This window comes from Neopelma chrysocephalum, unplaced genomic scaffold (genome assembly GCF_003984885.1).
Source record: "Neopelma chrysocephalum unplaced genomic scaffold, ASM398488v2 Primary Assembly neopelma1_76, whole genome shotgun sequence".
Lineage (NCBI taxonomy): Eukaryota > Metazoa > Chordata > Aves > Passeriformes > Pipridae > Neopelma > Neopelma chrysocephalum.
In genome coordinates this window covers 11,117,890-11,130,826 of record NW_020897737.1, presented here as the reverse complement: position 1 = coordinate 11,130,826, position 12,937 = coordinate 11,117,890, and the positions used below count along the sequence as shown (strand labels likewise).

Below are 12,937 nucleotides of genomic sequence, written 5' to 3'. Positions count from 1 at the left end.
AAGCAGCTGGAAGAGAGCTGACAGGATGACCATCTCAACAGCAGGTCCTGCATTTAAACAAACTCTATACTGCCAACTTCAGACTGATTAAAATACAGCTGTTAAAGACTTATTAATTATACAGTGACTTTAAAACAACTTGCCCCTGTAAAACTGCACCAGTATCTGAAGTGGACTATTAATCTGACCAAACCTTGAGTTAAGTAAACTAGGGATGCATGAGTTCAATTCAGACCAGTAAGAAGCTCAACAAGTTGAAGTAAGTCCTCGCCAAAAAGTCTATAGAATAATTTTCATTGTTTGAAATGAAGAACCCACAGCCCAGACAGCCTAATCTTGCAAAAGCACTGGAAGTCCCAGTACTAGATGGTAGATGTGCCACATGTTTTATCCTTTTTTTTTTACTCCTTTCCTGAAACAGAACCTGACAGTGGCTGTTCTTTCCTCCTGCCAAATACATCATTTTTCTAAGGTATAGTTCAGTTGGAAAGATTCTACCACTAATTACTACCCCCTTTCTTACCCCAGATCATGATTCCTGCTGAAGTTCTGGGGCATTGCCTTCCACATTAAGTGATCTCAAAGCAGTCATAAAACAACATATGGACTACCACATAACAGTTTATGTAAAACTTTAGGGTTCATGCCTATCAACTGGGATGACAGAGCTGCGCTGTAATTGCTTGGATACAGTTGTACAGCTTCATCCCATGGATTTGACTCTTATGGAAACAATGCAAGTGTGTGTGGCACAAGGAAAGACAGACAGGTCATAGTACTGCCTCCACCACACCCTCTGCTCCCTTGCAGCCTCTGGGTGGGCAATGTGATTTGTCCCAAGGTAAGAACTCCAAGTAGGAACTGCAGGAGGAACTGTCTGGATGCTTGCATAATTCATGCATTCCAGAGATGGGGGAGCTCTGATGTTTGCAATTGTCTTCTGTGCCCATCAGCCTGCAAAGAGAGACTGGAGCCAACAGAACAAAAGGTGTCCCCATCTTGCAGGCAGCTTCCAAGCGGATCCCGCTGCCCTCTCCCCCACTCTCCAGCCCAAAGACAGGGAACGCTCACTTTTGGATGGGTGAGTAAAGGTCAAATAGGGAGATAAAATCCTAAAGTATCTCCACAGGTGCTTTGTTGCTTTGCAATTGTGAATTTTGAAAGGCCAAGGCCTGTAAACATGCCATCCTGCTGACATTGTAACCCTTTAGACACAAGTTGTTGACCAAATCTGAGTCTGCACAGATCCAGCCCCACTGAGACTTCTCAGAGAAGTTTAGAAAGCAAGGGAAGGGGGTGTCTCTGAAGCTTGTGACTCAATAGGAGGGACCACTACCTGAGGGCAATATAATCCATTGTTGCAGTCGATGGAGTTGTTATTTAGATACTGCACTGGCAATATTTAGATACTGTATTAGCAATAAATCTAAACATAATCATCCACATAATCACTGTGTCCTACTTGTCACACCTGGTTGAGAGCCTTCCCTTGACTGCTCTGCTACAGCACATTAGAGAGTGCTCAGTAATTAGAGCACACATTCTTGTCAGAGAAACTGGCAGTGCAACTCTTCTATCTATTGATATAAATCATCCAGATTAACTTTAAATGCCATTAAAAGTAATGTCAAATAATTGTAACGTATACTGAACTGGACTTCCTGGACTTGGGCAAATCTGCAGAACATTGCTCAATTCAACATGAATTCGTCTCCAGGATCTCCGAGACATGAACAACTTCAAGGCCACCAATTCAGACAAACATTCCCAGTAAATTCCCAGAGTAATTCAATGAGCAGATCTTTCCTGGAAGTGGAACAACTATTTCCTAACAGTAGGGTAAGTTAAGCACATTAGAGGACCACAAGAGCAAATGAGTTTCTAAAAACTAGGTAGTTCTACAAAAGATTCAAGCCAGAGATCAACCACTTCCTTTAACTACACTCACTATTTGGTTTAGGAAAATTAATCCATACATGATCATCTTTCTTTTGGAGGACAGTTAAAACTAAACTGCTACAGGCTTAGGGTCACTGTCACACGTTGGATGCTGCTGGAACCTGCTCTAGTCAGCTGAACAAATACTAAACAGAAGTAGTCACACCTATGAAGCCACAAAGAATAAATGCATTCAAGAACAACTGTTCTTTGCTTTATTGAATGGCTGAAGCAGGACTATAATCCAGGTATACTTAAATCAAGTGTTGGTCCACTCTTATCATCAAAAAGAATCGTTTTTTTTCTTACAGCAACATCAACACAAATGGAAGGAACATGAACCATCATAACAGGAACTTTCAACGGTATGTGACATTAGACCATGACCAGACTGGTGCTACCTCAGTATTTACAGACTCCACTGTATAGACCAGCCACACCAGTGTTATTTACCTCCAAATCACTGAAGTTCTAGGGAAAGGATCCTTCTTTTTACAGCTCACCTCTGAGCCATCAACATGAGATCAAAATGAGTTGTAGTCTTCTAGAAATATTTCTATATTTAGTATTTTACTAAAGAATATTTACTATCCTCTCTGAAGTTACATATAACCATTATAAATATTTACATCAAACATTTACAGTTGGTTCATAATATACAACACAACAATTTAGTTACAATTTCTAATCGTCCAGTGTAAAAGTTTCAAACAACATGTTGCTATCATAATTTCAATTTCTCTGTTTTGCACACAGTCACAGGCAGTACAGGGCTTTTCAAAAACTCATGTTACATAATAAAAAAAAAATGGAATGATGTTACTTTAATGACAATTATTTCGGGGGTTGTTGTTTTGGTTTTTTTAAACAAGCAGATTTCAATTTCTAAATCCCATCTGGTGCTACTACTAACATTTAAAATAGTCTTGGAGAGGGAAAAAATACTTAAGAAATAAATACACCTTTAAAAAACTTCCACAATTAACCATGTCAGAATATTTGTTTTCCACACAGTTTTGAAGGAGACCTTACTCTTCTCATCTTGTGCTGAAATACGGTCTGGTTCAATCCATTCTTATCTTCTGGTTTGTCATCCTGTAAATAATGCTGTCATACCCAGGATCCATGTTCCAGAGGTTGTAGGAGATAACTATCACAGCTAAAGCAAGGCCTATCATCATCCACAGAATAATGTTGAAGATTACAGAGTAGTTGTAGTTATATGGATAGGCAAGGTTATATGGATTTTCTTTTTCGCTCTGTAATAAAGAAAACGTGTATTACTTCAAAGTGAGCTTGCACACAAAACATTCTGACTTCCTGGAAAGTCTAGGCAACATGAATAGGGCAACTCCATCCTGGACTAAGTCTGGAGTCCTGCCAGCAAGCCAAGGAAAACATGTGTTCCCACACCTGGGAGGCAGGACTTGCATGCACTGCTGCACTGGGGAGAAAACGCAGAAATGCAAATTCTAATAAGCCATAAGGGAAGAAGTTTTCAGAGAACTTAGCTGGATAGCCTGATCTAACTCCTAAATTAGTCCTGCTCTGAGCAGCAGGTTGGACTAGATGACCTCCAGAGCCCTCCTCAACTTAAGTTACTCTATGATTAAGTGAAGATCAAGACAAGTAAGTAAGCTGACCTCTTTGCACCCACGGCTAAATCATAGTCAGTATTTTAGTCTTTAGAGAAAAAGTTATGCTCAAGTGAAGAACTGATGCAATTTGGATGAGTTTTAATAAATGAGATATAGAAAAATGTGCCTCTACTACCTGTGAAGACTGGAGAATGGAGCGACTCTTCCTTATCAGGGGGGAATTAAACTCCTTTACAGCCACCACTTCTACCACTGCATTCCCACCATACAGATTAAACATCTCATCTGCAAACTGGAAAAGCAAAAGTTATTTAATTAAAAACCTACACTGTAGCCAGGAATAAGGTAGAGTTTTGTTAGCAAGATGTAGTAAAACATAAGATGTCAGCTTTAGGAATAATCATGGAAAGCTATACTATTTTAGAATAGCTACACTACTTTAGAATTTCACTAAGAAAGTGTGAACTTTCCCCCGGTTTACAAGGCCTCTTTCAAACTCCTCAGTCATTGTTCAACAGACTGTAGCTTATGCCTGCTTTCTGGCTTAGCAAATTCATGTTTTTACACTTTTCCATCATGCTTACTAAAAATTTTACTGATGATTACATAAGACCTGTTGAAGAATTACTTTGTTGAGCACATTGATGGACGAACAGCAGTTATTTTAAAGGCTTGGAAATTTAGATTTATACATTTCCACATTTCCAAGAGCCAGTTTTTGTGAGACATACATGTGGTTTCAAATGCAAGGTATTTATTTAAGAAAAACAAATATATTGAGTCATGTTGATACACGGTTTCAATACAACCCTACTCCTTTATGCAAAATATCTAAACACATTGTAGAATCATGTCAACACTTTCCAGAGGCAAACTGTTAACATTTGATTTTATAAATGAACAACTGCATTTTAAAAACCAAGCATCAGTCAAGCCATCACCAATGAAGCATAAGGTAGTCAACAAACTAACTCCCTTGTCATTAGCATAAAAAATTATTTCCTTAATATTACCATGAATTTTGTTCATTAGGTAGAAAAATGTACCTTTTGCAAGGAGTCTACAAGAATTTGAGAAGCATCCTTGAACTGCTGAGAGTCTTCCCCATATCGTTTTCCAACCTCTTCCAAACCAGACAGTTCCAGAGAATACAGGTCTGGAGAGTGATCTTTGGCCAAGTGCTTGTGTCGAGACAGCTTTGGCACACCATTAAGGGCAGAAAGAAATTAATTCATACACAGGTTACTTTAAAAAAAAACCATATTCCACAAAGAACATGTTCCTAACTACCATTGTACTTCTCAAGTAAGAAAACAAAGGAAGCCCCAGCAAATTCTTCATTGAGTACTTCCCATGTCTTTGGGTATGCAGAAACAGCAGCTCAGAATTCCCCCTGCTCCCACACAATACAAAAGACACCACAGATGCTTCTCATTCACAATTGCAGTGACAGGGCTGACACAAATTGCTTCAGAATGCATTTTTTAAACTGATGCAACCGACTGATGACACACTAGAATATGTATCACTGGTTGCCAAGTATGCTGGCTACAGCTTCCCTACCTTTATAAAAGATCTCTGAAGTTTGTGACTAAAGATGGGGAAAAGGTTTCAAAAAAACTTACCAGGCTTGCAATATCATGGAGGACTTGAAGTTCTGACAGAAAAAGCAAGTCAACCTGGGGAAAGAGGCAAAAAGGGACAGGTATTCGCTTTGATGAAATCTAAGTCAGGGAAATATTGTTTTCTTGCAACTCTCAGTATTTTATAACAGGTCATGTCTGCTACAGTATCAGAACATGCTAGAAGGAAATAACTCTTTCACTGAAGTTACAAAAAGTCCTTAAAACTTAATTACTAGAATTCCATTAGAAAAAATTAAGAGTGGGCTCTCCTAGGCAAAGAAAGGGGGACGAAAAAGGGGGGGGAAGCAAAAAGCACAAACTAACTAAGAATATTAGAAAAAAAAATCATAAAAGTTTCCACTGATTGATGGGGTTTTTTTACCTCATTGTTTCTGCTGAGGGAGTTGAGGGGAAGGGAGCTGAGAATGGAGTTGTCCTGGAACAGGCGGTTCCGCAGCTGGCGCAGCGTGACAGAAAGATCCTCAAACACGGAGTTTGCCTTGCCCACCATGTACACCCTCTGCAGGAACAGCCATTGTTTAGTGACAGCAGAGGTTCCCTTCCAGTTTTTCTAGTCACAGACTAATAATCAATCACACTCACCCTCTCCAATGCAAAGTTTCATATATCAATTGGTTTTGCTCCAGCCACACAAGTGGAAAGAGGTTTAACTATTTACAACATCTGGAATCAGAAGTGAAGCAATACTCACTTCCTCACTGGGGGCCAGCTGCAACACCACAGGCGTTTCCTCAGAGAACAAAGTATGAATAGCATTTGCAACGCTGTCAAGACTGAAAGGAACAGCCTGGAAGACAAAATCCAGTTAAATTTTTGGGTTAAACAGGGTCTAATGATCTAAAAGGAGATAATTATGCATGGTAAACTGGTGCAAAACAAAGCTTTCCAAGTTGGGTAGCAGCAGAATTAACTACAGTTAATTAACCTTAAAAACAAATTATTTGAAGAGGGTTTGTGGGTTCATGCTGGACAAAAACCAGCTCAACATGAAGAACTCATCCAATACTGCAGCAAACTGGATTACAGCAGACAATGTAATTATGAAGGGGAAGTGAGCAGGCACTGTACAGTTACCAATATTTTGTAAGTTACTGTGTCGTGTTAAAAGGTGTCTGGAAGAAGTCCTATGACAGAAGAGGCATAAATTTAAACCCAGGAAATTTTATCTGAACACAAGAACAAAGCTTTTCACTCCAAGGATGGTCAAATGCCAGCAGAGGTTGCCCAGAAAGGTTGTGTAGAACACAGCTCTGGCTGATCCTGCTTGAGTGGGTTGGACTAGATGAGTTCACTTCCAAACTAAATGACTGTGGTGCTGTGACAAGCCTGAGAAGAGTGTTAGCAAAGACAGACAGTGGCAGGTAAATGTTATGTTGTCTGTTGCTTTCTTTTTGATGCAGTGTAATGGAATGGTGTCTCAAAGTGCTGTATTTCACAGTCAAGAACTTGAGGAAGGCTCAAAAGACCACTAGGAGGGTGATTCAGTACATCAAAGAATCAACATCATATAAAATGTCATCACACACTCAGCTTGAAGCAAAAAAATTTAGTAATTCTGACTATGAATCAGTAAGTTACCACAAGAAGCAGTGGATTCTCTGCCTCTGGGTACAAACATATTAAATAAAACTAGATGTCTTTCAAGGAGAACATGCTTTGGTCAAACAAGTTACTGAACTCAACATAGGAGGCCCTGGGTACTCTCAAAGGCCTCTCCCCTTGTACAGGAGTCTGATCAAATTATTGATCTACACAGCCTGATCCATCATTTTAGGGGATAAGTGAACCTCAAGTGAAGTAAGAAATAAGTGAACAACCGGGACTACAGCAGAGAATCATGTACTTGTCATCAGACCAGAAGAGTCACAGAAATCCTGTGACAGTTCCAACTGTGGATACTCACATTCTCAATGGGGTAAGAAAACCCTTTCACAGGCAATGCCAGCTTGTCCACTCCCTTCACTGTCACCAGCACAGTAGCTCGTGGCCTGTGAAACAGATCCCCCACTGCAAGCCCAGGCCAGGGAAGGTCCTATTACAAAATAATTTTAAAAAATCACATTTCAAAGGGAAAAAAGAAGAGCCCTCCCCCAGTATTACAGCACAATAACTTACTATCTTGTTAATATCTCTCTGCAGGAATAAGTTAATACTAGGCTGCTTTCATCTTGAGTAATGCTGTCTCAAGTCAACCATGAAGACATTCTTAATTTAAAAGCTGCCAGTAACTTCATAGCAGTCTAAGAAAGCATTATACGTAATGGATATATGAAGAGTTATCTCCCATAATTAAATTATAAATATTATAGTCCACATTTAATAAGTGAAGGCTGAATTAAAAAAAAAAAACAACAAACCCCCCCAACAATAAATCAAACGAACCTAAACCCTTTCACAAAACACAACAGAAAGAGGTTTAGGCACACTAAACCACTAACAGCTTGGTATTCTCAGTACCAGAAAGAAACAGGGGGATAAAAAGAAAGGGCTGTCAATCATAACAACAACTTCCTAATTTAAAATTTACAAATTTGCACAGAAACAAAGAGATTCCTTAGTAGCTTACTACAGTGATGAAAATCAGTAAGAGCACAGTGAAGGACACCTGGCTGGTTTATACAGGCACAAAATACAAACTCATCTACTTGGAATAAATTCAAACAGATTTTGTGCAAACGACAGAACTGCTTGTTTTTTGAAAACCAACTTAACAGGATTTTAGAATTAAATGTCATTAACATTCTAATCTGTATCACCTCAAAGAAACAAAAGGAAAAACCATTTAAAGCACCATCAGGGACAAAAAGGGGTTTTAACAAGGGAAGAATATTGAATGTCTGGTTTTGAGAATTCCCAATGTAATGCAGTAAGAATTCCAAATTCTCTACAGTGTACCTACTGCACTGTCAGTTTATGCTGCTAGACCATAGACTTGATGTGAGCTGCAAAAGGAGTACCTGGGCCCTGCACTATTCTCCATACCAGGGCTGGAAGCTGCCCATAGTGACCTCTGCCTTCCTTAGTGACAGTGCTGAAAACCTACAGTTTCAGGGCTTAAATGAATAATAATTTAAACACTTCCTTCCCTGCTTGCTTCTAGGATTTGAAATAATACTAATAGAGAACAATTTCCAAAGGATGCTATGGACCCAGCACAGCAAATGAATTCCGAAGTTTGGCAAAGGCACAGGGTGTGTACTCAAACAATTTTTTCCAAGATAACCATGACACATCTTTGGATAACCAGTATGCCAAATGTCAAGTGGTCAAAATGGGCCAAACCCTATTGTTTTGCTGGGTGTCTTTACATGCAACACACACAATACCATTCAATACATTGTTTTTCCTTGATAAAATAATCAAAATTTCCTTCTTAGGCATACAGCTCGTACGAGTTTGTTACTAGTTTGATGACGAAAAAAACCATGATTAATTGACAGCAATATATTTTCAGACAAATTCCAAAACACAGGCTAAACAGACCTGCATTCAAACCAGCCTTATCAGACCTCTTCCCTAGCTGCAGACTGGAAGAAGTGGGAACTGGCTGCCCACACCAGCCTGCAGATTTGAGTATCTGGCTGCACACAGACACTGCTAGAGATGCTTGGGTATCACACTTTTATGTACTGCTTCAACAGCCATCCCTGCTGAAGCCCAGCAAAAAATTCAGTAGGCAAGACTGGAATCAAGCCAAGGGCTCCTTGTCATGTGCCCCACTTTAAACATCACCAAAGCTATATCCAAACATTTAATGTGGGAAAACACTACCACAAATCATGTTTTCAAGTATTTGGATTACTACTTAAGTAATAACCAGCCTACTTGTTCTTGCTAACTCTGCTCAGCAGACAGGTTTGCTGACCTGACAAAACGCCTGCCTTGCCAAGGCATTTCTCACAGTCCTCAGAGAACTCAAGAGCAGAGCCCTGTGGAGAGTGACAGGGCTGTGTGTGACCATGGATGGGGGGATACACCACACAGCTGGGTCTCAGAGGAAGTGAGGAACAGCACTGTAAAGCCTCTGCAGGCTTCCTTCTATGGCTGATGAGTCAAACTGGCCAGCCAGCACAGCCTCTGCCTGCTCACATGACAGACACAGCCCTGTGCTCGGAAACCACCTCGGACAAGTCATGCATTCCCCAACACAAACAGGAGGGTATTTTATATATCCCAGCACATGACAGGAAGATTTGTGTGTTGAGTGAGCAGGTCTGTAGTTTTAGAGGCGTTTCAAAACCAAGACCTGAAACGTACTTCTTCAACAGAGAAGCCCATGGTTAATGCAGCGACATCTGGGATCCGCTCGCCAGGAATGGGCCAACTTCCATCTCGGAAAACAACTGACTGAGGTGATCGTAAGATACTAAATTCATCTCCACAGACACCTGAAAAACAAACACAAGAAGCTGTCAGAGTTCTTGCAATCTTTCCCTTACATAACATGGAAAAAGGGATATTAGAGCTTTCTTTCATTCCTTCTTCCCCCTCTCACGCCTATCACTTTGTGTAAAACAAGGAATGAGAACCCCTCGTTTTGGTGCTCTGGAATACAAAATAAGGTTTCTATACAGCAGTGACTAAGGACAAACAAATCCATATTAACAGAAGCAGGACCATTATTCAGGCAACAGCACAGCACAGTTCTATGTACTCACTAACCAGCTGCAAGCAGTGCTACAGTTGAGACCTGCTAAAGCAAACTCTCAGTGGAACCAGGCAGACTCCAAAATCCTGTTCAGCTCACGGTGCACCAACACAGCCCTGTTTGCTTCCAGGACTGCTTGGCATAACGCCTCTGTTCCTGCAGACAACAGCCTGAGCCACTGCGCCCAGAGCCAGGAAGTCCAGCGGAGTCTGTCAGGGCTGGATTAAACTGAGCACTGCCAGGACAACCTGGATCCTGCAGAACAGCTCCTGTGTCCCTGCTCTGCCCCCTCCACCACATGACACTGTGAGATGCTTTTCTTCCCCTGGATGCAGTGCTGGATCTGTGTGAAGCCCCAGCCTGCAGTACTTCTCATGTTGGGTTTTCACTGATCTGGGATCCCCCTTCACTCTCTCCCCCATTACCTCAAATAGCAGAGTTGACTAAAAGGATATTTTCAAACTGTTTTATGGTGAGAGTAATTGACTGCTTAATAAAGTCAGGAAGGACTCCATAGGTGTAAAACATGGGCTTGTTTCAACCTGGCTTCCTCCTTTAAAGTCGTTCAAGCATAGCTGCAATACTGCGTGAATAAATTTGTATGAATAAATTTTAAAACTTATTTGGTGTATATAAGCAATGACACACACAGTCAAAATTTCAGGCATATGCTCCTCAATGACCAATCTGAGAAGGTTTCCAACAGAAAACTGATCTGACACAAGATATAAATATAAATTAATATAAAAATAATATAAAAGTTATATAATAAATATTCACAGGCCTCTAAGCTGAAGTTCTAATCATAAAATGTGTCTGACTGCATACTTCAAAATTATATGAATAACTGTCTGAAGAAAATAAAGCTATTTAGTCATATGATCACTGAAAATTGGTTACCAACCCAAGCAGCAATATACAATAGTTTTCCCAGGCATCTACAAATCTAAAAGCTATTTACAAAAATAATGCAAGAGCAAAACGATGTGCTGCGCAGCTAAAATCCTCCCTAACATTAAATTTAACTAAAGTGACCTTGAAGATGCTGTTTTAAAGCCTGGGTCATGATCATGCATACAAATGCTGACAGTAAATCTGAGCTGTGTTATGATAAACACAGTAAAGGACAAAGTACTGCTGTGCAGGCTGGGGAAGGGTGGCAAAAGGAAGCAAACAGGCCAAACCAAGCAACATATGTGAAGGAAATTTAAGCACTTTTTGATTTAAATTGATGCGTTCACTGGATGCCCTGCTGCCAATTTTAATGGTAACTAAAATTAATTACAATTTTGAAGGGCAGAAATATTTCCATACCAATTTCTTTAGGAAGGAATTTACAAAACGGCTACAAATCTGTAGGATTTCACATGTTGCTCTCCACAAGGCCATAAGACAGTCACAAGTTATGCAGGACAAAATTGGCTTACTTGGGGCTAGACTGCTCAGGTGGGTAAAAATACTTAAATTTCCCTCGCTAGACTTGTTCAAGATTTCAATGATTAAAACTGAATTTGAAAATGAGAACACAAGCAGATTCCCTATAATTGCCCATGGAATACTTAACCAAATTCCTACCCTGCCGAAATTGTACCTCAAGCTCTCAAAAGCCTTTGTGAACCTGGAGAACTAAGAAATATTGAGTGAAAACTATTTACAGGGCCTTGAAGTGTAATCACAAGCCCAACTCACAGCAGGCGACAGGAACCCTGTAGTGACCACGAAAGCGGCTCAGCAAAACATGAAAATTCACACAAAGCAACAAAACAAGGTGTGTTTATCACAGAATCAAGGTTGGATCAAGACCTCTAAGATGACCCAGTCCAATCATCCACCCAGCACTGTCACTGTAACCCCTAAACCACGACACCACATCACCCAGCACCACATCCAGAGCCTCTGGAACAACTCCACGGATGGTGACTCCACCACCTCCCTGGGTGACCTATTCCAATGACTGACCACCCTAACAATGAAAACGTTTTTGTCTAATATCTCATCCGAATCTCCCTTGTCTCATCTTATAAAACTGGATTGTAATATAATTCATATACAATACCTGTAAATTATATTTTATTGTATATAATTTATATACAAGAAAACATATTATGTATAGTTATATATTTGTATTGTGTACAATATATAAAAATATAAAATATATGTAATTTTAATAATAAATTTCTATAAATAATACAATTATGTAAGAAATTTATATTATTTATAATTTAATGTAAACCAGAAAGGGGGAGGGAAGTGTTCGAGCAGCGTCTCTGGAGGTGGGTGGGAGGGGGTGTGGGGCAGGGAGCCCCAGCACGACGACAGCCCCCTGCTCCCACCCCTCGCTCCAGAACCTGGTACAGACACACAGACAGACACAGACAGACAACCCCCTCCCCTCTCCGCGCCCCTTCGCCAGCGCTGCGGCCCAGCCCCTTTCCCGCAGTCTCCCCCCGCAGGGGCCCTCCCCACTCCCCCGACCCCGCTGTCTCGCCCACCCACCAGCCACACATGCAGCCGCCAGCAGAGCCGCCAACCCCAGGGCCATGTCCGCCATGAAACACCGCCGGGCCGCGCCGTCGGACAGACACCACACAGCGCCCCGCCCACCGCGCTGACGGACAGCCGCCGCAGCCAATCCACGGGCGGGATTTCGTGCGGCTGGGCGGGACTCTGCAGAACTGACCAATCGCAGCCCCTTCTGGTCACGGGGCTGAGCGGTCAGCTGTGCAGCGGGGGCGGGGTCTCGCCTTGAGTGGCGTTTCCGCTCGGCCAATCAGATCGCGAGATGTCTCTGCACCATTTTTCTCCCCGCACCGTGAACTCGGAGAGGAGGGACAAGTAGGCGGGGATGATTGACAGCTAATTCGACCAATCGAAGTGCGATTGGGCGGGACGCAGCGGTGATTGGCACCAATCAGAGAGCAAGGCCACGGGCTCCACCCTGTTCGCACCTGTGAGGGGCTGTGGCTGTGAGGGTGCGAGGGGCTGGCGCCGTCCTTGCTCCTGCTCCTGTCGCTGCCCTTGTCTTTATTCTTGTCCCTGCCCTCGGTGCCTTCTTCCCTGAAGTTTATTGAGAACACCTACAGTAAAACACACAGTGACTGTCCCAG

At 41.6% G+C, this 12,937-nt stretch overlaps 1 protein-coding gene across 1 annotated transcript; it reads right to left on the bottom strand.

The window, feature by feature from the left end:
- Positions 1 to 2,126: 2,126 nt before the first annotated feature.
- ATP6AP2 (ATPase H+ transporting accessory protein 2) lies at positions 2,127 to 12,440 on the bottom strand. Its single transcript, XM_027689106.1, has 9 exons — positions 12,327 to 12,440; positions 9,440 to 9,570; positions 7,086 to 7,214; positions 5,874 to 5,969; positions 5,544 to 5,681; positions 5,162 to 5,215; positions 4,583 to 4,732; positions 3,712 to 3,828; positions 2,127 to 3,197 (listed from the first exon to the last, which is right to left on the bottom strand). The coding sequence occupies exons 1-9, from the start codon at positions 12,379 to 12,381 to the stop codon at positions 3,003 to 3,005; spliced, it is 1,065 nt and encodes a 354-aa protein (XP_027544907.1). The 5' UTR covers positions 12,382 to 12,440; the 3' UTR covers positions 2,127 to 3,002.
- Between the last annotated feature and the right edge of the window lie 497 nt (positions 12,441 to 12,937).